This window comes from Atractosteus spatula, chromosome 3, assembly GCF_055471065.1.
Source record: "Atractosteus spatula isolate fAtrSpa1 chromosome 3, fAtrSpa1.hap1, whole genome shotgun sequence".
NCBI lineage: Eukaryota > Metazoa > Chordata > Actinopteri > Semionotiformes > Lepisosteidae > Atractosteus > Atractosteus spatula.
In genome coordinates this window covers 67286470-67312906 of record NC_142708.1, presented here as the reverse complement: position 1 = coordinate 67312906, position 26437 = coordinate 67286470, and the positions used below count along the sequence as shown (strand labels likewise).

At 52.2% G+C, this 26437-nt stretch overlaps 1 protein-coding gene across 1 annotated transcript; it reads right to left on the bottom strand.

The window, feature by feature from the left end:
• Positions 1–66: 66 nt before the first annotated feature.
• Positions 67–26437, bottom strand: LOC148838350 (phosphatidylinositol 4,5-bisphosphate 3-kinase catalytic subunit alpha isoform-like). Its single transcript, XM_088910982.1, has 22 exons — positions 26318–26437; positions 21308–21551; positions 20175–20337; positions 19824–20033; positions 15898–16148; positions 15544–15795; positions 14523–14608; positions 14213–14318; positions 13540–13692; positions 13041–13175; positions 12295–12419; positions 12121–12202; positions 11788–11952; positions 11050–11153; positions 10557–10728; positions 10074–10180; positions 8920–9041; positions 8345–8423; positions 6681–6851; positions 6392–6509; positions 3690–3841; positions 67–3286 (listed from the first exon to the last, which is right to left on the bottom strand). The coding sequence occupies exons 2-22, from the start codon at positions 21494–21496 to the stop codon at positions 3013–3015; spliced, it is 3216 nt and encodes a 1071-aa protein (XP_088767108.1). The 5' UTR covers positions 21497–21551; positions 26318–26437; the 3' UTR covers positions 67–3012.

Genomic DNA, 26437 nt, shown 5'->3' with positions numbered 1-26437 from the left:
CTTTGTGCGTCAGCTAGTTTCCTTTCAGACAAACACCAGCGAAAGCAGACACCATGAACAGACTCATTTCACATCACTGAAACACTTTTATTAAATACATATCAAAACAAGTAAAAAAAACGGGAGACCATTACAGTGAAGAAGTCAGTCCCATCGATATTGATTCAATACAGGGGACAATAGTTGGACCAGTATACAAACTCTTTATCAAAACCAGTACGCCGATCGCTTAGAAAAACACGCACGACAACAACAGCACGGTCAAGCGAGAGGGGAGGGCGAAAAGTCTCTCCGGCTCGTCGGTCACAACCTTAACGAGCAGTATTGCTTCGGAATCCGTTTGTGCAAAACGAGGAGCCGCGCAGTGGTGAACCTGTAGTGCAAGGGAGACGTCTGAAAGGCCCGCAGTGGGATGGGCTGCAGCAGAGGTCACGTGACCTTCGCTGCGGGGGACCCGGCAGAGGTCACGCGACCTTCGCTGCGGGGGACCCGGCAGAGGTCACGCGACCTTCGCTGCGGGGGACCCGGCAGAGGTCATGCGACCTTCGCTGTGGGGGACCCGGCTGCAGCAGAGGTCACGTGACCTTCGCTGTGGGGGACCCGGCTGCAGCAGAGGTCACGTGACCTTCGCTGTGGGGGACCCGGCTGCAGCAGAGGTCACGCGACCTTCACTGTGGGGGACCCGGCAGAGGTCACGCGACCTTCACTGTGGGGGACCCGGCAGAGGTCACGTGACCTTCGCTGTGGGGGACCCAGCAGAGGTCACGCGACCTTCGCTGTGGGGGAACCGGCTGCAGCAGAGGTCACGCGACCTTCGCTGTGGGGGACCCGGCTGCAGCGGAGGTCACGCGACCTTCGCTGTGGGGGGGACCCGGCAGAGGTCACGCGACCTTCGCTGTGGAGGTCATGTGACCTTGGGGCAGTGCGGTGGCTCTGCGGCTAAAGATCTGCGCCTCTGGCTGGAAGGTTGCCGGTTCGTATCCCGTGGCCGGCAGATGAATCCTACTCCATTGGGCCCCTGAGCAAGGCCCTTAAACCCAACTGCTCCAGGGGCGCCGTATAAATGGCTGACCCTGCGCTCTGACCCCAAGCTTCTCTCCCTGTCTGTGTGCCTGTGTGTCTCATGGAGAGCAAGCTGGGGTCTGCGAAAAGACAAATTCCCAATACAAGAGATTGTACTGTATATGGCCAATAAAGTGATCTTCTCTTTACTGTGGGGGGACCTGCAGAGGTCAAGCTATCGCAATCCCTTCCAGCCTGTTTCCTGCAGGGCACGCACACCCCTCCGGTGGGGAGAACGGACTAGCGCACAGCGATCCTTCTCCCCATGGGAAAGGGGGATGGAGGGTGATGTCATTCCGCTACCTTCCAGACTCACGCAGGCTCCTGTAAGAACCGGACCGGGAGGAGGGGACCCCAACACGTCCAACACAACAAACAGGATAAACAAGAAAACTTTTCTGGGTCTCACGTGCCGAAGATCGGAAGACTACAACTTCCCACTTGGAAGGGTAATGTCATTAGCATCATCATCATCACCACAATTCCCACGAACACGAAGAAGGAGAGGAATGATCAGTCTTATTGCACATGCTGTATCGGAGACGAGACAGACTCTTTTCAGACCCGATGACGGAGCTCACGGGTGTCGAGGTGCTAGAGCAGTGACAGACCCGAATACAGCAGCAGAGAGGCCTACCGTAGCAAGATAATGATGATGATTAGGGATTGTTAATTAGTGCAGTTCACGTGTGCAGTGCGACTCTAGAATAGCACTGTAGTGCAGTAAATACAATTGCGTAGTGCAGTGTGTGAATACATCTAGTTTCCCTGCCCAGCGCAGGCAACGTCGTAGTGCTCTGCACCACGGGCCCATCTGAGTGCAGCAAGAGTCCAGTCTGGTCGGGTCCAGTCCAGTGCCCGGCTGTGTGAAGCCTGCGTCTCTCGGGGGTGTAAGTGTGCCAGTCGCTCAGCCGGAGGGACAGGTCCCGAAAGACGCCTATTTGCTTGTAGGTCTGATTGTCTCGTGTTTGTTGAGTCGGTGTACCCGTCTCTGTCAGTGGTCATTGGGCAGCGGGGCCAGCAGTGTGCCAGTCTCTGTCAGTGGGCACTGGGCAATGTGCCCATCAGTGTGCCAGTCTCTGTCAGTGGTCACTGGGCAATGTGCCAGTCTCTGTCAGTGGGCATTGGGAAGTGTGCCCATCAGTGTGCAAGTCTCTATCAGTGGTCATTGGGAAGTGTGCCAGTCTCTGTCAGTGGTCATTGGGCAATGTGCCCATCAGTGTGCCAGTCTCTGTCAGTGGTCATTGGGCAATGTGCCCATCAGTGTGCCAGTCTCTGTCAGTGGTCATTGGGCAATGTGCCAGTCTCTGTCAGTGGGCATTGGGAAGTGTGCCCATCAGTGTGCAAGTCTCTATCAGTGGTCATTGGGAAGTGTGCCAGTCTCTGTCAGTGGTCATTGGGCAATGTGCCCATCAGTGTGCCAGTCTCTGTCAGTGGTCATTGGGCAGTGTGCCCATCTCTGTCAGTGGGCACTGGGCAGTGTGCCCATCTCTGTCAGTGGGCATTGGGCAATGTGCCCATCAGTGTGCAAGTCTCTATCAGTGGGCACTGGGCAGTGTGCCCGTCTCTGTCAGTGGGCATTGGGCAATGTGCCCATCAGTGTGCAAGTCTCTATCAGTGGGCACTGGGCAGTGTGCCCGTCTCTGTCAGTGGGCATTGGGCAATGTGCCCATCAGTGTGCAAGTCTCTATCAGTGGGCACTGGGCAGTGTGCCCGTCTCTGTCAGTGGGCATTGGGCAATGTGCCCATCAGTGTGCAAGTCTCTATCAGTGGGCACTGGGCAGTGTGCCCGTCTCTGTCAGTGGGCATTGGGCAATGTGCCCATCAGTGTGCAAGTCTCTATCAGTGGGCACTGGGCAGTGTGCCCGTCTCTGTTAGTGGGCATTGGGAAGTGTGCCCATCAGTGTGCAAGTCTCTATCAGTGGGCACTGGGCAGTGTGCCCGTCTCTGTCAGTGGTCATTGGGCATGTGCCGGATGGTGTGGAAAATCCAGTCCATCTTAGTACTCCAGCCTCCATGATGGGCATCGTTCATTTGCTTGGTGAAGTACTCTAGCGCCTCCTGTTGGCTCTTCTCCAGTGCCAGCGTCTTGCGCAGGTAGGCAATGTCATCAAAGGACTGGAGCTCTGGCATGCCACAGCCCAGTAGCAGGGAGAAGAGGTTGATGAAGAGGTTGGCATGCTGTCGGATTGCCAGGTATGCCTTATAGCACATCTCCTGGAACCTGGCAGAATTAATAAGACACATAATAACACTGCAGTGTGAGAGAGAGGAGTTAATACAGACACACTGGACACTACAGTCCATTAACACTGCACCGAGAGAGAGGGGTTAATACAGACACACAGTACATTAACACTGCACTGAGAGAGAGGGGTTAATACAGACACACTGGACACTACAGTACATTAACACGACACCTGGACAGACAGACAGACAGACAGACAGACAGACAGACAGACAGACAGACAGACAGACAGACAGACAGACAGAGAGAGAGAGAGAGAGAGAGAGAGAGAGAGAGAGAGAGAGAGAGAGAGAGAGAGAGAGAGAGAGAGAGAGAGACAGAGACTGTGAGTGTTTGAGAGTATACTGTATCTGTGAGTTACAGGGTGTAGCAATCTCACCTCTCAAACTCCTTGGTCTTGGTGCACTCTGGTGTCCCCTTGCTGATGACAATGAGGAAGTCTTGTGTCAGGACAAAAGGAACACGCTCTCGCTTGTACCCAAACTTCTTCTTCTTGTGGTCAAGGAAGTGTCCAAAATCAATGTGGAACAGCTGAGAGAGAAAGAGTTGTTAATGCACACTGCACAGAGAGACGGAGATTACTGCGCACTACACGGAGAGACGGAATTAATCGATACTGTGAGTGTGAATCCACACTGCACTGGGAGAGAGGGGGTTAAAGCACACTGCACTGGGAGAGAGGGGGGGGGTTAAAGCACACTGCACTGGGAGAGAGAGAGGGGGGTTAAAGCACACTGCACTGGGAGAGAGAGAGAGGGGGGTTAAAGCACACTGCACTGGGAGAGAGAGAGAGGGGGGTTAAAGCACACTGCACTGGGAGAGAGAGAGGGGGGTTAAAGCACACTGCACTGGGAGAGAGAGAGAAGGGTTGATGCACACTGCACTGGGAGAGAGAGAGGGGGGTTAAAGCACACTGCACTGGGAGAGAGGGGGTTAAAGCACACTGCACTGGGAGAGAGAGAAGGGTTGATGCACACTGCACTGGGAGAGAGCGAGGGGGGTTAAAGCACACTGCACTGGGAGAGAGCGAGGGGGGTTAAAGCACACTGCACTGGGAGAGAGAGAGAGGGGGGTTAAAGCACACTGCACTGGGAGAGAGAGAGGGGGGTTAAAGCACACTGCACTGGGAGAGAGAGAGAAGGGTTGATGCACACTGCACTGGGAGAGAGAGAGGGGGGTTAAAGCACACTGCACTGGGAGAGAGAGAGAAGGGTTGATGCACACTGCACTGGGAGAGAGAGAAGGGTTGATGCACACTGCACTGGGAGAGAGAGAGGTGGGTTGATGCACACTGCACTGGGACAGAGAGAGGGGGGTTAAAGCACACTGCACTGGGAGAGAGAGAAGGGTTGATGCACACTGCACTGGGAGAGAGAGGGGGGTTGATGCACACTGCACTGGGAGAGAGAAGGGTTGATGCACACTGCACTGGGAGAGAGGGGGGGGGGGGTTAAGTGAGAGATGCCTACAGAGTGAATACACACTGCACTTAACAGAGACACTGCACCAAGGCAGTGGAGTTAATGCATTACCCTAAGAAAGGGCTGTGTAGTGCACGGCTGACCAGAAATTCAGTGTGCCAGTCACTCAGAGTCACTCAGTGTGTCAGTGTGTCAGTGTGTCAGTGTGTCAGTGTGTCAGTGTGCCAGTCACTCAGAGTCACTCAGTGTCAGTGTGTCAGTGTGTCAGTGTGTCAGTGTGCCAGTCACTCAGAGTCACTCAGTGTCAGTGTGTCAGTGTGCCAGTCACTCAGAGTCACTCAGTGTGTCAGTGTGCCAGTCACTCAGAGTCACTCAGTGTCAGTGTGCCAGTCACTAAGAGTCACTCAGTGTGTCAGTGTGCCAGTCACTCAGAGTCACTCAGTGTGTCAGTGTGCCAGTCACTAAGAGTCACTCAGTGTGTCAGTGTGCCAGTCACTCAGAGTCACTCAGTGTGTCAGTGTGCCAGTCACTAAGAGTCACTCAGTGTGTCAGTGTGCCAGTCACTCAGAGTCACTCAGTGTGTCAGTGTGCCAGTCACTAAGAGTCACTCAGTGTGTCAGTGTGCCAGTCACTCAGAGAGGCACTCAGTGTCAGTGTGCCAGTCACTCAGAGTCACTCAGTGTGTCAGTGTTCCAGTCACTCAGAGTCACTCAGTGTGTCAGTGTTCCAGTCACTCAGAGAGTGGCAGTGTCAGTGTTCCAGTCACTCAGAGAGTGGCTTAGTGTCAGTGTGCCAGTCACTCAGAGAGTCACTCAGTGTGTCAGTGTGCCAGTCACTCAGAGAGGCACTCAGTGTCAGTGTGCCAGTCACTCAGAGTCACTCAGTGTGTCAGTGTGCCAGTCACTCAGAGTCACTCAGTGTGTCAGTGTGGCAGTCACTCAGAGAGGCACTCAGTGTCAGTGTGCCAGTCACTAAGAGTCACTCAGTGTGTCAGTGTGCCAGTCACTCAGAGTCACTCAGTGTGTCAGTGTGCCAGTCACTCAGAGAGGCACTCAGTGTCAGTGTGCCAGTCACTCAGAGTCACTCAGTGTGTCAGTGTGCCAGTCACTCAGAGTCACTCAGTGTGTCAGTGTTCCAGTCACTCAGAGAGGCACTCAGTGTCAGTGTGCCAGTCACTCAGAGTCACTCAGTGTGTCAGTGTGCCAGTCACTAAGAGTCACTCAGTGTGTCAGTGTGCCAGTCACTCAGAGAGGCACTCAGTGTGTCAGTGTGCCAGTCACTCAGAGAGTGGCAGTGTCAGTGTTCCAGTCACTCAGTGTGTCAGTGTTCCAGTCACTCAGAGAGTCACTCAGTGTGTCAGTGTGCCAGTCACTCAGAGAGGCACTCAGTGTCAGTGTGCCAGTCACTCAGAGTCACTCAGTGTGTCAGTGTGCCAGTCACTCAGAGAGTGGCAGTGTCAGTGTTCCAGTCACTCAGTGTGTCAGTGTTCCAGTCACTCAGAGAGTCACTCAGTGTGTCAGTGTGCCAGTCACTCAGAGAGGCACTCAGTGTCAGTGTGCCAGTCACTCAGAGTCACTCAGTGTGTCAGTGTGGCAGTCACTCAGAGAGGCACTCAGAGTCCCATGGAGAGTCAGTGAGCGCGTCTGTCCATCTATCTGACCTGTCCATTCTCCTTCACCATGATGTTGCTGTTGTGCCTGTCGCCGATGCCCAGGATGAAGGTGGCAACACAGTACCCTGCACAGGAGCGCGTGAACAGGTCAATCGCCCGGTCGTACCTGAGAGAGGACAAGCAGGGGTTCGAGAGTGTAACAGCCAGGTGGGTCAGGAGTGAAAGAGCAGAGCAGCTGGACGGGGAGTGAGAATGACAGTAGGGCAGGCAGACGGGGAGTGAGAGCAGGGACAGGGGGAGACGTCATGGCAGGAAGACAGAGAGGGCGGGTCCTTACGCCTCGCCCCGGTTCTTGTCCTTGATCCAGTGGTGCAGCGTGTTGCTGTTGAACTGCAGAGCCCCCTTCAGGCCACCCTTACACTGGATCTGCATAATGGTATGAGAGTTCTTCACCACCTCGATCAGTCCCACACAGTCCCCTATCGACAGACAGCCATAGGGCAGCATCCTACAGGCAGAGAGAGGGGTTAATACAGACACACTGGACACTACAGTACATTAACACTGCACTGAGAGAGAGGGGTTAATACAGACACACTGGACACTACAGTACATTAACACTGCACTGAGAGAGAGAGGGGTTAATACAGACACACTGGACACTACAGTCCATTAACACTGCACTGAGAGAGAGAGGGGTTAATACAGACACACTGGACACTACAGTCCATTAACACTGCACTGAGAGAGAGGGGTTAATACAGACACACTGGACACTACAGTCCATTAACACTGCACTGAGAGAGAGAGGGATTAATACAGACACACTGGACACTACAGTCCATTAACACTGCACTGAGAGAGAGAGGGGTTAATACAGACACACTGGACACTACAGTACATTAACACTGCACTGAGAGAGAGGGCTTAATACAGACACACTGGACACTACAGTACATTAACACTGCACTGAGAGAGAGAGGGGTTAATACAGACACACTGGACACTACAGTCCATTAACACTGCACTGAGAGAGAGGGGTTAATACAGACACACTGGACACTACAGTCCATTAACACTGCACTGAGAGAGAGGGGTTAATACAGACACACTGGACACTACAGTCCTTAACACTGCACTGAGAGAGAGGGGTTAATACAGACACACTGGACACTACAGTCCATTAACACTGCACTGAGAGAGAGGGGTTAATACAGACACACTGGACACTACAGTACATTAACACTGCACTGAGAGAGAGGGGTTAATACAGACACACTGGACACTACAGTACATTAACACTGCACTGAGAGAGAGGGCTTAATACAGACACACTGGACACTACAGTACATTAACACTGCACTGAGAGAGAGGGGTTAATACAGACACACTGGACACTACAGTCCATTAACACTGCACTGAGAGAGAGGGGTTAATACAGACACACTGGACACTACAGTCCATTAACACTGCACTGAGAGGGAGAGGAGTTAATACAGACACACTGGACACTACAGTACATTAACACTGCACTGAGAGAGAGAGGGGTTAATACAGACACACTGGACACTACAGTACATTAACACTGCACTGAGAGAGAGGGGTTAATACAGACACACTGGACACTACAGTACATTGACACTGCACTGAGAGAGAGGGGTTAATACAGACACACTGGACACTACAGTCCATTAACACTGCACTGAGAGAGAGGGGTTAGTACAGACACACTGGACACTACAGTACATTGACACTGCACTGAGAGAGAGGGGTTAATACAGACACACTGGACACTACAGTCCATTAACACTGCACTGAGAGAGAGGGGTTAGTACAGACACACTGGACACTACAGTCCATTGACACTGCACTGAGAGAGAGGGGTTAATACAGACACACTGGACACTACAGTCCATTAACACTGCACTGAGAGAGAGGGGTTAATACAGACACACTGGACACTACAGTACATTAACACTGCACTGAGAGAGAAATTGGTACCGGAGGTCCAGCCCCTGGTTCTGCCAGATGTTCTCCATGATCCGGATGATCTGAAGAGTCAGCATGTCCTGCCGTAGGTCTGCAACACAGCCGCACAGTTACACACACACCCCTGCGCTGCTCACACTGACTCACAGCCCTTGTCCACAGCTGTGTCCCGCACAGCCGAGCAGACTGATCGAGTGGAGGGGTGGGAGCCAAGCTGCTCAGCCCCTGGGCGCTCACAGGGGAGTATCTGCTCGTTTTCTTTTTTACACACAACACAGGACACGGACATACTCTTCAAACACACCCTCCACTGCGACTCCTTGTGTGATCGGTGGTTCACTGACACTTCATTCACTAATTCATCAAATCGCACAATCGCTAGTTGGTTTCAACATTCATCAGGCGGCTCTTTAATTGACACAGACAGTCCATCCCAGCAGTCTCTTTGAAAGTCACCTCTCCGTTCAGCGGGTCATTTCTAAGCTCTTGGGATTTGTGTGTGATTTCTCCAACACTCCAGACAAACACACGCCAGCAAGAGTTTCCCGCTGTTCTTAGGACACACACTCCCCCCACCGCTGCCTCACCGTCTCCGTTCTTGAAGATGATCTCGTTGTTGGTGAAGAGCAGCTCGCTCATGATGTCAGGGTTCTCCCAGTTCAGCCACAGGGGGCGCTTCGCTGAGGACATGATGCGGCACTCCTCCAGCCTGAGAGGGAGACAGGGGCTCAGCACGACAGGGGGCACTCCCTGCTGTGCACAAGGCTGCTCCCTAACTCCTCTGCACAGAAGCCCAGGTCTGGGGCGAAATCACCTGCTGAGCTCTGGGCCCTGCTGTGTCAAGCGCAGAGTCCATCCTGACACGTCTAGATTCAGTCGGGCTGAGAACAGCCTCTTATCTTCACGGATGTGTAGGGAGCAGCAGATGCACTTAATGAGAAGTGATAACCCACAGTGAGTCACTACACTGTGTCTTAGCTGGTGTACAGAGAGAGTGAGACAGGCACCTGAGGTTGCCCAGCTGGTGTACAGGGTTCAGTGGACAGACAGACAGAGAGAGAGTGAGACAGGTACCTGAGGTTCCCTGTTTGGTGTACAGGCTTCAGTGGACAGAGAGAGAGAGAGTGAGACAGACACCTGAGGTTGCCCAGCTGGTGTACAGGGTTCAGTGGACAGACAGAGAGAGAGTGAGACAGGTACCTGAGGTTGCCCAGCTGGTGTACAGGGTTCAGTGGACAGAGAGAGAGAGTGAGACAGGTATCTGAGGTTGCCCAGCTGGTGTACAGGGTTCAGTGGACAGAGAGAGAGTGAGACAGGTACCTGAGGTTGCCCGGCTGGTGTACAGGGTTCAGTGGACAGAGAGAGAGGGTGAGACAGGTACCTGAGGTTGCCCAGCTGGTGTACAGGGTTCAGTGGACAGAGAGAGAGTGAGACAGGTACCTAAGGTTGCCCAGCTGGTGTACAGGGTTCAGTGGAGAGAGAGAGAGTGAGACAGGTACCTGAGGTTGCCCAGCTGGTGTACAGGGTTCAGTGGACAGAGAGAGAGAGTGAGACAGGTACCTGTGGTTGCCCAGCTGGTGTACAGGGTTCACTGGACAGAGAGAGAGTGAGACAGGTACCTGAGGTTGCCCGGCTGGTGTACAGGGTTCAGTGGACAGAGAGAGAGTGAGACAGGTACCTGAGGTTGCCCAGCTGGTGTACAGGGTTCAGTGGACAGACAGAGAGAGAGTGAGACAGGTACCTGAGGTTGCCCAGCTGGTGTACAGGGTTCAGTGGACAGACAAAGCCCTGCAGAGCCTCCATGTAGTCCGGCCGGCTCATGTGCTCGACCAGGAACTTCATCTGGGTCTGAAGAAAGGAGAGTAATTAACTAACGAAGCCCCACACTCTGAGACTGACAGCTGACATGCAGAGAACGGCACAGGCAGAGCTGTGGAGTGGCTCCAGCAGTCGAGGGAATGCCCGGAGCACAGTGTGAGCTCGGTGCCCACACGCCGTGGAATCAAGCTGGGAATCGTGCCATGAGCCTGGCACTGCCAGGGCCTGAGACTGCTCTGCCCCCAATCTGCAGGGCCTCGTGCAGGAACGTCGCCCCTGTCCTCTCGGGGCCTGTAGAGCTCCCCGCGCGGCGAGAAAGGCATGCGTCCCCCGGTCTCCCGCCGCGGAGACACGTCAGACACACAGGCCCGATCTGGGGACAACTGGTGAGGAGGACCGCCGGTACCTTCTGGGTCTCGTCCTTCTTCTCCTGCTTCAGGGTGTCGGTCAGGTTGATGAGCTTCTCCATGGCCTCCACCTGTCGGTTCAGGTGCTTCAGGTACATGCCACAGCCCCGGCAGAACGCCTCCAGCAGCAGCCCGAACCGCCGGGACACTGTCTTATTGTGCATCTCTGACCTGAGAGAGAGTGGTTAATACAGACACACTGGACACTACAGTCCATTAACACTGCACTGAGAGAGAGGGGTTAATACAGACACACTGGACACTACAGTCCATTAACACTGCACTGAGAGAGGGGTTAATACAGACACACTGGACACTACAGTACATTAACACTGCACTGAGAGAGAAGGGGGTTAATACAGACACACTGGACACTACAGTCCATTAACACTGCACTGAGAGAGAGAGGGGTTAATACAGACACACTGGACACTACAGTCCATTAACACTGCAGTGAGAGAGAGAGGGGTTAATACAGACACTGTGACTCACTTGAGGTGCCAGAAGAAGAAGTGTCCTATCCTCTGATTGGTCAGGGCTTTCTTAATCAGGAAGCGAGCAAGAGGGTTGTCCAGATACATCTCGTACTTCAGCACCTGCAGGTGTTGAGAAATATTTGTGTTTATACAGAGTACTGCTTTTCACACGGAAGGATTCCTAAGATCTTTCCGCATAGAGGGGAACATCAACTTCACCCCCCAGTGCAGTGCTGCCCCCTCCTGGGCAACACACAGCCGCCCCCCCGTGCACAGGTCAGGGGGAGGAGGGAGACACTGCTGCACCAGCTGAGTTAAAGGCCAGTCTGGGGTTCAGCCTGGACACTGGGGTGAAGACCCCTGCTCTTCCACTGCCCTGGGGTCTTCACTGACCACGTGGGCAGGACCTCTGTCTGTCGTGTGGTCTGAAGAGCGGCACCCCCGATAGCAGGGTCCCAGTCCAGCCTGCTAGCATACTAGCGCGCATGACAACTGTCCAGAGGGAAATGGGCACCGGCTGGTCAAGATCACCACTGACAGCAGCAGCCTGCTTTTCCTCAGAGGTACTGTACCTCCTCCCCATCCAGAGACCTGAAGAGATCAGGCTACGAAGACAGACGGACACACTGTACACAGGCTGAGTGCACGCTGTTTCCAACACATTACCCGCAGACAGACATCCATATACACACTCTATAGATGAACACATCCCAGTTCATCAGGGGCAGGCCCTGGAGCCCCGCCCAGCACTCACCTGGACCAGCTGCAGCAGGTACTGGCTCAGCTTGTCGTCTGTCAGGCCCTGCACCAGGCAGCGCAGCGCGAACTCCCTCACCACCGGGTCAGGGAAGTTACAGTCCAGGAGCTCCAGGGCTAACTCTGGCTGGATCAGGGGCCAGTCACGCAGCAGGCAGTACATCTGCATACAGAGAGAGGGGTTAATACAGACACACTGGACACTACAGTACATTAACACTGCACTGAGAGAGAGAGGGGTTAATACAGACACACTGGACACTACAGTACATTAACACTGCACTGAGAGAGAGAGGGGTTAATACAGACACACTGGTCAATCTCTCTATACCTGAGACACTTCGTCCCTTGAGTTCCACTTCACAGAAAGCAACAGTTTAGGCAGACTCTCCGGGATATTGACACAGTAATGCCTGCGAGACAGACAGCGGTAAATGAAATGTGGCCGGACAGGCAGACGGGAGAACAGAGAGAGGCAGGCAGGGAGACGGAGAGAGACAGGCACCGGTGTCTCCAGAGGAAGTCCTTCTCCTGCTCCGACAGCTCGTACAGGGGGTCGCGGCTGCAGATACTGCGCAGCTGGTCCACGTCCGTCTGGGACACGCTGCTGTCGCAGGCCAGGCGATTGCTCTGGGGGCGAGAGCAGGAGGGAGGAGACAGTCAGACTGCCCAACCCTCTCCCTGTCCCGTGCCTCCCAGTCACAGACACCCGCAGGGCTGACCCGAGGATCAGACAGACACACATCCATCTTCTACCCTCTTCTTCCAGCTCTGGGTCGCGGGAGAGCCGGGGCCTATCCCAGCATGCAACGGCAAGGCAGGGCACACCCTGGACAGGACACCAGTCCATCGCAGGGCAGACACACAGACAGAAACACACACTCTTACACCAGGACCAGCTCTCCCAGAAGCCAATATGTCTACCAGCCTGTCTTTGGACTATTGGAGGAAACCCATGTGAATATGGTGAGACCATGCAAACTCCACACAGACAGCAACGCAGGTCTGGAATTGACCATGGGGCTCCAGTGCTGCGATGCAGCAGTGCTAACCACTGCGCCACCATGCCACCCTAGACTGCCATTCTTCCTCAAAATCACACATCTAGTAATCCCAGAACTCCCTCTCCTGCAGAATCAGAACAGCTATCGATCTGATAGAAAGTCAACAGGGCTGCAGGCCTGTGTGTGATCTCCTGTCCAGCAGGGGGAGCTCAGTGAGACTCGCTCAGTCCATCTGTCTCTCTCTCACCATTCCCAGCAGGCAGCAGTTGTACCCCAGCTCCCGGGAGATGGTCCAGTTGGCGTGTTCCTCCACCTGCTGCTCATCTGGGAACCGGACTGCATGGCTGAACCAGGGGAACTCCAGCTCCACACATGGCGTCTCCTGCGCACGGACGACAGGTTTCATCATCATCATCATCATACAGTGCAATACAACACAGCAGCAGAGTGAAGTGCAGTGCACTATATTGTAGTATGAAGTGTAGTACAGTACTGTGCAGTATAGCACACTAGGGTGTAGCAGAGCACACTACTGTGCAGTACAGGACACTAGAGTGTAGTGCAGTATAGTATTGTACAGTATTAGACACTAGAGTGAACTGTAATACAGTACTGTGCAGTACAGGACAGAACAGGACAGTAGGGTGTAGTGGAGTACAGTTGCAGAGTACAGTACAGAGCTGCAGAGTGAAGTGTAGCATGGTACAGCACTCTATAGTGCTTCAGCAATCTTACCCCCAACCCACCTTGTTGGGGTTTGATCCTGCAACCCCGATGGGGTTCAGCAGGTCCTCCAGGCCATGGGGCACAGGCCACAGGCCAAGGGTTATCTTCCCATTGACCAGAGTATCCTTGTAGTCAAACAGGTTGACATTACCCCAGGCCAGCGGACAGTGCTCCTGCAACACAGAGAGACAGAGAGCTACACTGCAATACATCTCAGTACAGGCTGGTATACCCACACACACTGTACAGGTACAGGAGGATACACTGTAATAAACACAGAGAGCTACACTGCAATACATCTCAGTACAGGCTGGTATACCCACACATACTGTACAGGTACAGGAGGATACACTGTAATAAACACAGAGAGCTACACTGCAATACATCTCGGTACAGGCTGGTATACCCACACACACTGTACAGGTACAGGAGGATACACTGTAATAAACACAGAGAGCTACACTGCAATACATCTCAGTACAGGCTGGTATACCCACACACACTGTACAGGTACAGGAGGATACACTGTAATAAACACAGAGAGCTACACTGCAATACATCTCAGTACAGGCTGGTATACCCACACACACTGTACAGGAGATACACTGCAATAAACACTGCAAAGTAATGTACTGCACCAAGTATTTTCAATATAAACAGTGAGATTCGGTCTCAGTGCGTGTGGGACAGTACCTCTTTGGCCCCCTTACGGCCTTTGACCGAGCAGATGGAGAGACAGAGGCGGGCGGAGCGGGGGAGGTCAAATAATGGAATGTCATACGTCAGCCACTCATTCCACCTGGGAAAGCACAAGACAGGGCAGTCAGGTTCAGCACAGCGTGGCAGAGGAGAGCGTACAGCACTGCAGTCTAGTCTAGCACAATACTGTCTAGCGAGTGTAGTAGGGCCTCAGAGCTGTGTTGTGCTGTGGTGTGCTCCAGTGCCTGTGTCGCCCTGTCTTGGCACTGCACAGTGTACTCTGACAAGGGCAGAGCTGCAGTACCTGGGATTGGAGCAGGGCACTCTCTGGGTGTTCACGTTGTCACACAGCGGCTCCCCTCCGTGGTAGATACCCGTCCGCACGTAGATCTGGCACACAGATACAGTTCATATAATGAAGTAGCAGTCTGTCACCATTCTCCCCCCTCTATTCCCCCACTCTCCTCCCTTTACACCTTGTACCCTGATCTCACTGGGCTGTACTGCTCCTGTACTCTGATCTCACTGGGCTTCGCTGCTCCTGTACCCTGATCTCACTGGGCTGTACTGCTCCTGTACTCTGATCTCACTGGGCTTCACTGCTCCTGTACCCTGATCTCACTGGGCTGTACTGCTCCTGTACTCTGATCTCACTGGGCTTCACGGCTCCTGTACCCTGATCTCACTGGGCTGTACTAATCTTGTACCCTGAACTCACTGGGCTGTACTGATCTTGTACCCTGATCTCACTGGGCTGTACTGATTTTGTACCCTGATCTCACTGGGCTGTACTGCTCTTGTACCCTGATCTCCCTGGGCTGTACATCTCCCGTACCCTGATCCCCCTGGGCTTCACTGCTCCTGTACCCTGATCTCACTGGGCTGTACTGCTCCTGTACCCTGATCTCCTTGGGCTTCACTGCTCCTGTACCCTGATGTCACTGGGCTTCACTGCTCCTGTACCCTGATCTCACTGGGCTTCACTGCTCCTGTACCCTGATCTCACTAGGCTTCACTGCTCCTGTACCCTGATCTCACTGAGCTGTACTGCTCCTGTACCCTGATCTCACTGAGCTGTACTGCTCCTGTAACCTGATCTCACTGAGCTGTACTGCTCCTGTAACCTGATCTCACTGGGTGTACTGCTCTTGTACCCTGATCTCACTGGGCTGTACTGCTCCTGTACCCTGACCCCCCTGGGCTTCACTGCTCCTGTACCCTGATCTCACTGGGCTTCACTGCTCCTGTACCCGGATCTCTCTCTGTGGTCCCGCACTGTCCTGCGCTCTGATGACCGTGCAGCTTGCTCAGAAGAGGGGGCTCACCTTGTCAATGTCCCGGATGTTGACGTTGACGTAGGTGGCGCAGAGCAGCCGGACTCTGAGCGGGCTGCTGAAGGCCCAGAGCGGGCGCGGGGGGCTGGGGTCGGCCCCACCGAGGCAGGGGCTGGGCTGGGGCGTGCGGCGGCTGTAGGAGGGGGTGACAAACCCGCTGGCCGGGAGCTGGCTGTACAGACTGTCCTTGGACACCAGCATGAGGTGCGGCAGGCGGCCGATGGTGATGCAGCTGCGGATGTACTGAGGGCCAGGGAGGGAGGGGAGAGCAGGTGAGCGCCTCTTAGTCCCACCCTCTGCCCCTCCCTCCCCCAGCCGGCCCACCTGCCTCCCGCTGCCTCTCACCTTGTACTGGCTGAGCGGGTACTTCTCCAGCAGGTACTCGTCACAGCCGCACACCTTCAGGATGTACTGGCCCTGGTACTCCTGCACGCACAGCCGCAGCTGCTCGGGAGACAGGTGCATGCTGCGCGTCTTCTTGCGGATGGCTTCGGCGATCAGCTGCTCGGGCAGCGAGTCGTGGGGCGTCTTCAGGGTGTACTTCTGTTTGTCATTGGACGGGGACACTATGACCCAGATCGTCACAATCAGGCGCCCTGCGAGGCACAGACAGAGGGCGCTAGAGCGAAAATACGTCTGACAACATCAGAGATCAATATCGGTGCAGTACAGTACAGTGTAGATAGAGTGTGGTGTAGATACAGTGACTGTGTTACAGTGACAGTGCGGTACAGTGCAGATACAGTGATAGTGTGCTACAGTGTAGATACAGTCTGGTGTAGATACAGTGACTGTGTTACAGTGCAGATACAGTCTGGTGTAGATACAGTGACTGTGTTGCAGTGTAGATACAGTGACTGTGTTGCAGTGTAGATACAGTCTGGTGTAGATACAGTGACTGTGTTGCAGTGCAGATACAGTGACTGTGTTGCAGTGCAGATACAGTCTGGTGTAGATACAGTGACTGTTGCAGTGCAGATACAGTCTGGTGTAGATACAGTGACTGTTGCAGTGTAGATACAGTCTGGTGTAGATACAGTGACTGTGTTGCAGTGCAGATACAGTCTGGTGTAGATACAGTGACTGTGTTGCAGTGTAGATACAGTCTGGTGTAGATACAGTGACTGTGTTGCAGTGCAGATACAGTGACTGTGTTGCAGTGGAGATACAGTCTGGTGTAGATACAGTGACTGTGTTGCAGTGCAGATACAGTGACTGTGTTGCAGTGCAGATACAGTCTGGTGTAGATACAGTGACTGTGTTGCAGTGCAGATACAGTGACTGTGTTGCAGTGCAGATACAGTCTGGTGTAGATACAGTGACTGTGTTGCAGTGCAGATACAGTGACTGTGTTGCAGTGCAGGTACAGTCTGGTGTAGATACAGTGACTGTGTTGCAGTGCAGATACAGTCTGGTGTAGATACAGTGACTGTGTTGCAGTGCAGATACAGTGACTGTGTTGCAGTGCAGATACAGTCTGGTGTAGATACAGTGACTGTGTTACAGTGCAGATACAGTCTGGTGTAGATACAGTGACTGTGTTGCAGTGCAGATACAGTCTGGTGTAGATACAGTGACTGTTGCAGTGTAGATACAGTCTGGTGTAGATACAGTGACTGTGTTACAGTGCAGATACAGTCTGGTGTAGATACAGTGACTGTGTTGCAGTGCAGATACAGTCTGGTGTAGATACAGTGACTGTGTTGCAGTGCAGATACAGTCTGGTGTAGATACAGTGACTGTTGCAGTGTAGATACAGTCTGGTGTAGATACAGTGACTGTGTTGCAGTGCAGATACAGTCTGGTGTAGATACAGTGACTGTGTTGCAGTGTAGATACAGTCTGGTGTAGACACAGTGACTGTGTTGCAGTGTAGATACAGTCTGGTGTAGATACAGTGACTGTGTTGCAGTGCAGATACAGTCTGGTGTAGATACAGTGACTGTGTTGCAGTGTAGATACAGTCTGGTGTAGATACAGTGACTGTGTTGCAGTGCAGATACAGTCTGGTGTAGATACAGTGACTGTGTTGCAGTGCAGATACAGTCTGGTGTAGATACAGTGACTGTGTTGCAGTGTAGATACAGTCTGGTGTAGATACAGTGACTGTGTTGCAGTGCAGATACAGTCTGGTGTAGATACAGTGACTGTGTTGCAGTGCAGATACAGTCTGGTGTAGATACAGTGACTGTGTTGCAGTGTAGATACAGTCTGGTGTAGATACAGTGACTGTGTTGCAGTGCAGATACAGTGACTGTGTTGCAGTGTAGATACAGTCTGGTGTAGATACAGTGACTGTGTTGCAGTGCAGATACAGTCTGGTGTAGATACAGTGACTGTGTTGCAGTGTAGATACAGTCTGGTGTAGACACAGTGACTGTGTTGCAGTGTAGATACAGTCTGGTGTAGATACAGTGACTGTGTTGCAGTGCAGATACAGTGACTGTGTTGCAGTGTAGATACAGTCTGGTGTAGATACAGTGACTGTGTTGCAGTGTAGATACAGTCTGGTGTAGATACAGTGACTGTGTTGCAGTGCAGATACAGTCTGGTGTAGATACAGTGACTGTTGCAGTGCAGATACAGTCTGGTGTAGATACAGTGACTGTGTTGCAGTGCAGATACAGTGACTGTGTTGCAGTGCAGATACAGTCTGGTGTAGATACAGTGACTGTGTTGCAGTGCAGATACAGTGACTGTGTTGCAGTGCAGGTACAGTCTGGTGTAGATACAGTGACTGTGTTGCAGTGCAGATACAGTGACTGTGTTGCAGTGCAGATACAGTCTGGTGTAGATACAGTGACTGTGTTGCAGTGCAGATACAGTGACTGTGTTACAGTGCAGATACAGTCTGGTGTAGATACAGTGACTGTGTTGCAGTGAAGATACAGTCTGGTGTAGATACAGTGACTGTTGCAGTGTAGATACAGTCTGGTGTAGATACAGTGACTGTGTTACAGTGCAGATACAGTCTGGTGTAGATACAGTGACTGTGTTGCAGTGCAGATACAGTCTGGTGTAGATACAGTGACTGTGTTGCAGTGTAGATACAGTCTGGTGTAGATACAGTGACTGTGTTGCAGTGCAGATACAGTCTGGTGTAGATACAGTGACTGTGTTGCAGTGCAGATACAGTCTGGTGTAGATACAGTGACTGTGTTACAGTGCAGATACAGTCTGGTGTAGATACAGTGACTGTGTTGCAGTGCAGATACAGTCTGGTGTAGATACAGTGACTGTTGCAGTGCAGATACAGTCTGGTGTAGATACAGTGACTGTGTTGCAGTGCAGATACAGTCTGGTGTAGATACAGTGACTGTTGCAGTGTAGATACAGTCTGGTGTAGATACAGTGACTGTGTTGCAGTGCAGATACAGTCTGGTGTAGATACAGTGACTGTGTTGCAGTGCAGATACAGTCTGGTGTAGATACAGTGACTGTGTTGCAGTGTAGATACAGTCTGGTGTAGACACAGTGACTGTGTTGCAGTGTAGATACAGTCTGGTGTAGATACAGTGACTGTGTTGCAGTGCAGATACAGTGACTGTGTTGCAGTGGAGATACAGTCTGGTGTAGATACAGTGACTGTGTTGCAGTGCAGATACAGTGACTGTGTTGCAGTGCAGATACAGTCTGGTGTAGATACAGTAACTGTGTTGATGTGCAGATACAGTGACTGTGTTGCAGTGCAGATACAGTCTGGTGTAGATACAGTGACTGTGTTGCAGTGCAGATACAGTGACTGTGTTGCAGTGCAGGTACAGTCTGGTGTAGATACAGTGACTGTGTTGCAGTGCAGATACAGTGACTGTGTTGCAGTGCAGATACAGTCTGGTGTAGATACAGTGACTGTGTTGCAGTGCAGATACAGTGACTGTGTTGCAGTGCAGATACAGTCTGGTGTAGATACAGTGACTGTGTTGCAGTGCAGATACAGTCTGGTGTAGATACAGTGACTGTTGCAGTGCAGATACAGTCTGGTGTAGATACAGTGACTGTGTTGCAGTGCAGATACAGTCTGGTGTAGATACAGTGACTGTGTTGCAGTGCAGATACAGTCTGGTGTAGATACAGTGACTGTGTTGCAGTGCAGATACAGTCTGGTGTAGATACAGTGACTGTGTTGCAGTGTAGATACAGTCTGGTGTAGATACAGTGACTGTGTTGCAGTGCAGATACAGTCTGGTGTAGATACAGTGACTGTGTTGCAGTGCAGATACAGTGACAGTGAGCTGCAGATGCCGTGAGCACACTGTCCATTCAGTACTGACCTTTGTCCAGTTTGCAGTAGATGTGCTGGGGCAGTTCGGGCGAGGACTCGACATTGGGAGGATAGACGTACAGCGCCTGGGTGTGGGCGCCCCCCCCCTCGCGCTCCTCCATGGCCTCCCGGCACACGCTCAGAATGCTCCGTCTGAAGTCCTGCACCTCCGGGTCCTTCACCAGCTCAAACTCGCAGATGGGCATGCCGATGGCGAAGCCTGCGCAGAAAACCCCAGCATGGGAACACAGGCCTCAGCCAGCCAGCAGGGAGACAGGGACGGGGAGAGGACAGTGACAGAGGGGGAAGGAGAAGCAGGGTGAGAGGGGTGGAGAGGAGGGAGGAGGAGGTGTGCTCTGACCGATTTCTCTGTTCAGGATTTTCTCCTCTCGGTTTCCTACGGGCTCGATGACCTTCAGAATGGGGTGAAAGAGGCGCAGGTCACACAGGCGCCGCGTCTCGTCATAGAACTCCTCCCTCTCTGCCTCCTGTGTTACACCCACGAAGATATAGCACGACTCCTCCTGAGCGAGAGACGGGGGAAAGAGGAGGGATTAATGGTGACAGGGGGCTGTCAGTGTGCTGTACCTGTAACAGGTGACAGGGGTCTGTCAGTGTGCAGTACCTGTAACAGGTGACAGACAGGGGGCTGTCAGTGTGCTGTACCTGTAACAGGTGACAGGGGTCTGTCAGTGTGCAGTACCTGTAACAGGTGACAGGGGTCTGTCAGTGTGCAGTACCTGTAACAGGTGACAGACAGGGGGCTGTCAGTGTGCTGTACCTGTAATGGGTGACAGGGGGCTGTCAGTGTGCTGTACCTGTAACAGGTGACAGACAGGGGGCTGTCAGTGTGCTGTACCTGTTACAGGTGACAGACAGGGGGCTGTCAGTATGCTGTACCTGTAACGGGTGACAGACAAGGGGCTGTCAGTGCGCTTTACCTGTAACAGGTGACAGGGGGCTGTCAGTGTGCTGTACCTGTAACAGGTGACAGGGGGCTGTCAGTGTGCTGTACCTGTAACAGGTTACAGGGGGCTGTCAGTGTGCTGTACCTGTAAAGGGTGACAGACGGGGCTGTCAGTGCGCTTTACCTGTAACAGGTGACAGACAGGGGGCTGTCAGTGTGCTGTACCTGTAACAGGTGACAGGGGGCTGTCAGTGTGCTGTACCTGTAAAGGGTGACAGACGGGGCTGTCAGTGCGCTTTACCTGTAACAGGTGACAGACAGGGGGCTGTCAGTGCGTTTTACCTGTAACAGGTGACAGACAGGGGGCTGTCAGTGTGCTGTACCTGTAACGGGTGACAGACGGGGGGCTGTCAGTGTGCTGTACCTGTTACAGGTGACAGACATGGTTTTGTCAGTGTGCTGTACCTGTAACAGGTGACAGACAGGGGGCTGTCAGTGTGCTGTACCTGTAACAGGTGACAGACAGGGGCTGTCAGTGTGCTGTACCTGTTACAGGTGACAGACAAGGTTTTGTCAGTGTGCTGTACCTGTAACAGGTGGTAGAGGGGGTACTTGCGCGCCTCAGTAAACAGCTGCTGTTTGATGCTGAGCAGTGTGGCCTCACGCAGGCACTCCAGGTTGACCAGCATGCCGTTGGGCAGGCAGCAGTCTACCAGGATGCGCGGAGGCATTAGATGTAGGCCCCATAGCTCTCCTGATGATGGACGTGGGGGCATGCTGGGATAGCGGGGCCCCAGCCCAGTCCTCCAGCTCCAATGACGCTATTACTTCCTAGGAGTAACACAGAAAGAACAGTGACTACAGTTCCAGATCTATGTCAAGCTGGATCAGGGGACAGTCATATAATAGGCAAAAGATATACAGTACATACAAAAAGAGAGGTTAATACAGACCCACTGGACACTACAGTACATTAACACTGCACTGAGAGAGAGGGGTTAATACAGACACACTGGACACTACAGTACATTAACACTGCACTGAGAGAGAGGGGTTAATACAGACACACTGGACACTACAGTACATTAACACTGCACTAAGAGAGAGAAATTGTACAGTTTATTCAATTCAACATTTATGATCATACAGTACCTCGGGGAAATTTGGGAGTCTAACACAACCACAACCGTCAGTAACAAAGAGGTTGGGACATTCAGGCATTGCGGGAAATTATTGAGAATTATTTTAAATTATTTGTGTAATCGAGTACAATTATTCTTTTTGTCTCGAAAACAAACACTAACGACGCCGCAACGCGTTTTCACACACACACCGGCTCGAGCTGGAGGAGAATCGCGTCGTTTTGTGCCGCTGGGTTTTTTTTATGTACCGATAAAGGAAAATGATCATTTCTGATGGCTGGGCAGAACTGTATCGATAACGTAACGCCTTCTTCGACGCCGGGGTTCATTTCCCAGACAGGAGTGTCTGTGGGTCCAAGACCCACGGCTCGGCCGCCACAGGGTTTAAGCAGGCGCTCTCGTGCCTTGTTGCTATGATCCCGCTGGAAACCAGCGCGGTCGCACGCGCCGCTACGGCGGCCAATGACAGGCCGCGGCGGCCTCGGTCGGACAGAACAAAGGCTTTTGAAAGCGAGCCGGGAAGTAGGACACGCAGCTGCCACAAGTCCTGCCCCGGGCCGCGGGGGCCGGGCGCACAGCCGGTCTGAGCTCAGGCTCCGCCGTCATCGCTGCCCTCGCAGGGCTCAGTGCGCGATTATCACGACATCCAGATCGTCCCCACCAGGTCGAGACATTAAAGAGCGCTCGCCTTTTTCTAAACCTAGCGAAGCCAGCAAAGCGTTAAACGAATAATAGCGGTAGAGTCAGTAACTGCTGTAATAGTATCAGTAGTGTCAGTAACTGCAGTAATAGGAGCGGTAGAGTCAGTAACTGCTGTAATAGGAGCAGTAGAATCAGTAACTGCAGTAATAGGAGCAGTAGTGTCAGTAACTGCAGTAATAGGAGCGGTAGAGTCAGTAACTGCTGTAATAGGAGCAGTAGTGTCAGTTACTGCAGTAATAGGAGCAGTAACTGCAGTAAAAGTAGCGGTAGTGTCAGTAACTACAGTAATAGGAGCGGTAGTAACAGTAACTGCAGTAATAGGAGCATTAGGAGCAGTAGTGTCAGTAACTGCAGTAATAGGAGCAGTAGAGTCAGTTACTGCAGTAATAGTAGCAGTAGAGTCAGTAACTACAGTAATAGGAGCAGTAGAAACAGTTACTGCAGTAATAGGAGCAGTAGTGACAGTAACTGCAGTAATAGGAGCAGTAGGAGCAGTAGCGTCAGTAACTGCAGTAATAGGAGCAGTAGCGTCAGTAACTGCAGTAATAGGAGCGGTAGCGTCAGTAACTGCAGTAATAGGAGCAGTAGAATCAGTAACTGCAGTAATAGGAGCAGTAGTGTCAGTAACTGCAGTAATAGTAGCAGTAGTAACAGTTACTGCAGTAATAGGAGCAGTAGCGTCAGTAACTGCAGTAATAGTAGCAGTAGTAACAGTTACTGCAGTAATAGGAGCAGTAGCGTCAGTAACTGCAGTAATAGTAGCAGTAGTAACAGTTACTGCAGTAATAGTAGCAGTAGTAACAGTTACTGCAGTAATAGGAGCAGTAACTGCAGTAAAAGTAGCGGTAGTGTCAGTAACTACAGTAATAGGAGCGGTAGTAACAGTAACTGCAGTAATAGGAGCATTAGGAGCAGTAGTGTCAGTAACTGCAGTAATAGGAGCAGTAGAGTCAGTTACTGCAGTAATAGTAGCAGTAGAGTCAGTAACTACAGTAATAGGAGCAGTAGAAACAGTTACTGCAGTAATAGGAGCAGTAGTGACAGTAACTGCAGTAATAGGAGCAGTAGGAGCAGTAGCGTCAGTAACTGCAGTAATAGGAGCAGTAGCGTCAGTAACTGCAGTAATAGGAGCGGTAGCGTCAGTAACTGCAGTAATAGGAGCAGTAGAATCAGTAACTGCAGTAATAGGAGCAGTAGTGTCAGTAACTGCAGTAATAGTAGCAGTAGTAACAGTTACTGCAGTAATAGGAGCAGTAGTGTCAGTAACTGCAGTAATAGGAGCAGTAGTAACAGTTACTGCAGTAATAGGAGCAGTAGGAGCAGTAGTGTCAGTAACTGCAGTAATAGGAGCAGTAGTGTCAGTAACTGCAGTAATAGGAGCAGTAGCGTCAGTAACTGCAGTAATAGTAGCAGTAGTAACAGTTACTGCAGTAATAGGAGCAGTAGCGTCAGTAACTGCAGTAATAGGAGCAGTAGCGTCAGTAACTGCAGTAATAGTAGCAGTAGTAACAGTTACTGCAGTAATAGGAGCAGTAGCGTCAGTAACTGCAGTAATAGGAGCAGTAGTGTCAGTAACTGCAGTAATAGTAGCAGTAGTAACAGTTACTGCAGTAATAGGAGCAGTAGCGTCAGTAACTGCAGTAATAGTAGCAGTAGTAACAGTTACTGCAGTAATAGGAGCAGTAGTGTCAGTAACTGCAGTAATAGGAGCAGTAGTAACAGTTACTGCAGTAATAGTATCAGTAGTAACAGTTACTGCAGTAATAGGAGCAGTAGTAACACTAACTGCAGTAATACGAGCAGTAGCGTCAGTAACTGCAGTAATAGGAGCAGTAGTGTCAGTAACTGCAGTAATAGGAGCAGTAGAATCAGTAACTGCAGTAATAGGAGCAGTAGTGTCAGTAACTGCAGTAATAGGAGCAGTAGAATCAGTAACTGCAGTAATAGGAGCAGTAGTGTCAGTAACTGCAGTAATAGGAGCAGTAGTAACAGTTACTGCAGTAATAGGAGCAGTAGCGTCAGTAACTGCAGTAATAGTAGCAGTAGTAACAGTTACTGCAGTAATAGTAGCAGTAGTAACAGTTACTGCAGTAATAGGAGCAGTAGTAACACTAACTGCAGTAATACGAGCAGTAGCGTCAGTAACTGCAGTAATAGGAGCAGTAGTGTCAGTAACTGCAGTAATAGTAGCAGTAGTAACAGTTACTGCAGTAATAGGAGCAGTAGTGTCAGTAACTGCAGTAATAGGAGCAGTAGTAACAGTTACTGCAGTAATAGGAGCAGTAGGAGCAGTAGTGTCAGTAACTGCAGTAATAGGAGCAGTAGTGTCAGTAACTGCAGTAATAGGAGCAGTAGCGTCAGTAACTGCAGTAATAGTAGCAGTAGTAACAGTTACTGCAGTAATAGGAGCAGTAGCGTCAGTAACTGCAGTAATAGGAGCAGTAGTGTCAGTAACTGCAGTAATAGTAGCAGTAGTAACAGTTACTGCAGTAATAGGAGCAGTAGCGTCAGTAACTGCAGTAATAGTAGCAGTAGTAACAGTTACTGCAGTAATAGGAGCAGTAGTGTCAGTAACTGCAGTAATAGGAGCAGTAGTAACAGTTACTGCAGTAATAGTATCAGTAGTAACAGTTACTGCAGTAATAGGAGCAGTAGTAACACTAACTGCAGTAATACGAGCAGTAGCGTCAGTAACTGCAGTAATAGGAGCAGTAGTGTCAGTAACTGCAGTAATAGGAGCAGTAGAATCAGTAACTGCAGTAATAGGAGCAGTAGTGTCAGTAACTGCAGTAATAGGAGCAGTAGAATCAGTAACTGCAGTAATAGGAGCAGTAGTGTCAGTAACTGCAGTAATAGGAGCAGTAGTGTCAGTAACTGCAGTAATAGGAGCAGTAGTAACAGTTACTGCAGTAATAGGAGCAGTAGTAACAGTTGCTGTAGTAGCAGTACTAGTTGTAAGATTACTGAGCTTAACCAACTCAGCCGGCTGAAACGCAACAGTCCAGCACTGCACTAGCGCAGTCCCGCTGTAACAGACCACACTACTGTCCTGCTGTTGCATCACCGACTCTAACCCGGGAGCGTTTCCTGTCTTCCCCGCGCGTGGGGAGATCTCGGCGGCGCTGCAGTGCCGCGAGGCTGGAGGGCGCATCGCCTGCTGACGCCGGAGCCGGCCGCCTGTCGCAGGTCGCCGCGCTGTCCGAGCCCGCGGTGTGCTCGCCTCTCTGTCCCCGGGCGCGTCTCTGCTCCACCCCCGGCTCTCTCGCTCCGTCTCCCGGCTGCTCGTGCTCGGCCGTGCTTGTGCTCCTGCTACCTTCAATAAAACCCGCTACTCCCGGGCAAACTGCCCGACCCGACCACCGCAGCACGCTTTTAGACGTCCTTACACCGGGCGTTACGAGCACATATTGTCCGACCCCGGGTCCCCCATATAACTTACAGATGCCTAGATCATGTCATATCGTTTCATCAATAATTCCGCGTACAGGACTACGACAGATCACGACATTACTGTATTTCTATTGTGCGCACCATCTTTGACCGACAATGACCAGGGGGTCGGAGCTGTCGGTCAGAGGTCCGTCACGCCGCGTCTCGGAAGTGGCCACGCGTGCCTGAGGTACGGGGCTGGAGAGTGAGAGCCCACTCCCACTCTGCCACCCCCCGTGGGCTCGCCGCGCACACCCACACGCCCGGCAGCCGGGGCTGAGGCGCTGCCCCTGCCCGCCCCCCCCTCGCTCCCACATACTGTACCAGTGCGGGCTCCTGCTAGCCGGGAAAGACGGCGTCACCGCATCGCCGCCCCGGCCGGGCTTCCTCTCGCCGGCAGCGGCCTGGCGGTGCGGGGCAGCTCCCTGCCCGGCGCGCTTTCCC

Excerpts from the sequence above, each read along its gene's own strand:
- LOC148838350 (XM_088910982.1), bottom strand. The coding sequence starts at position 21,496 with ATGCCCCCACGTCCATCATCAGGAGAGCTATGGGGCCTACATCTAATG. Across the intron at positions 12,203-12,294 it reads GACTTCCTCTGGAGACACCG|GCATTACTGTGTCAATATCC; the intron begins GTGCCTGTCTCT and ends TCTGTCTCGCAG. Across the intron at positions 3,842-6,391 it reads TGGTGAAGGAGAATGGACAG|CTGTTCCACATTGATTTTGG; the intron begins GTCAGATAGATG and ends TTTCTCTCTCAG.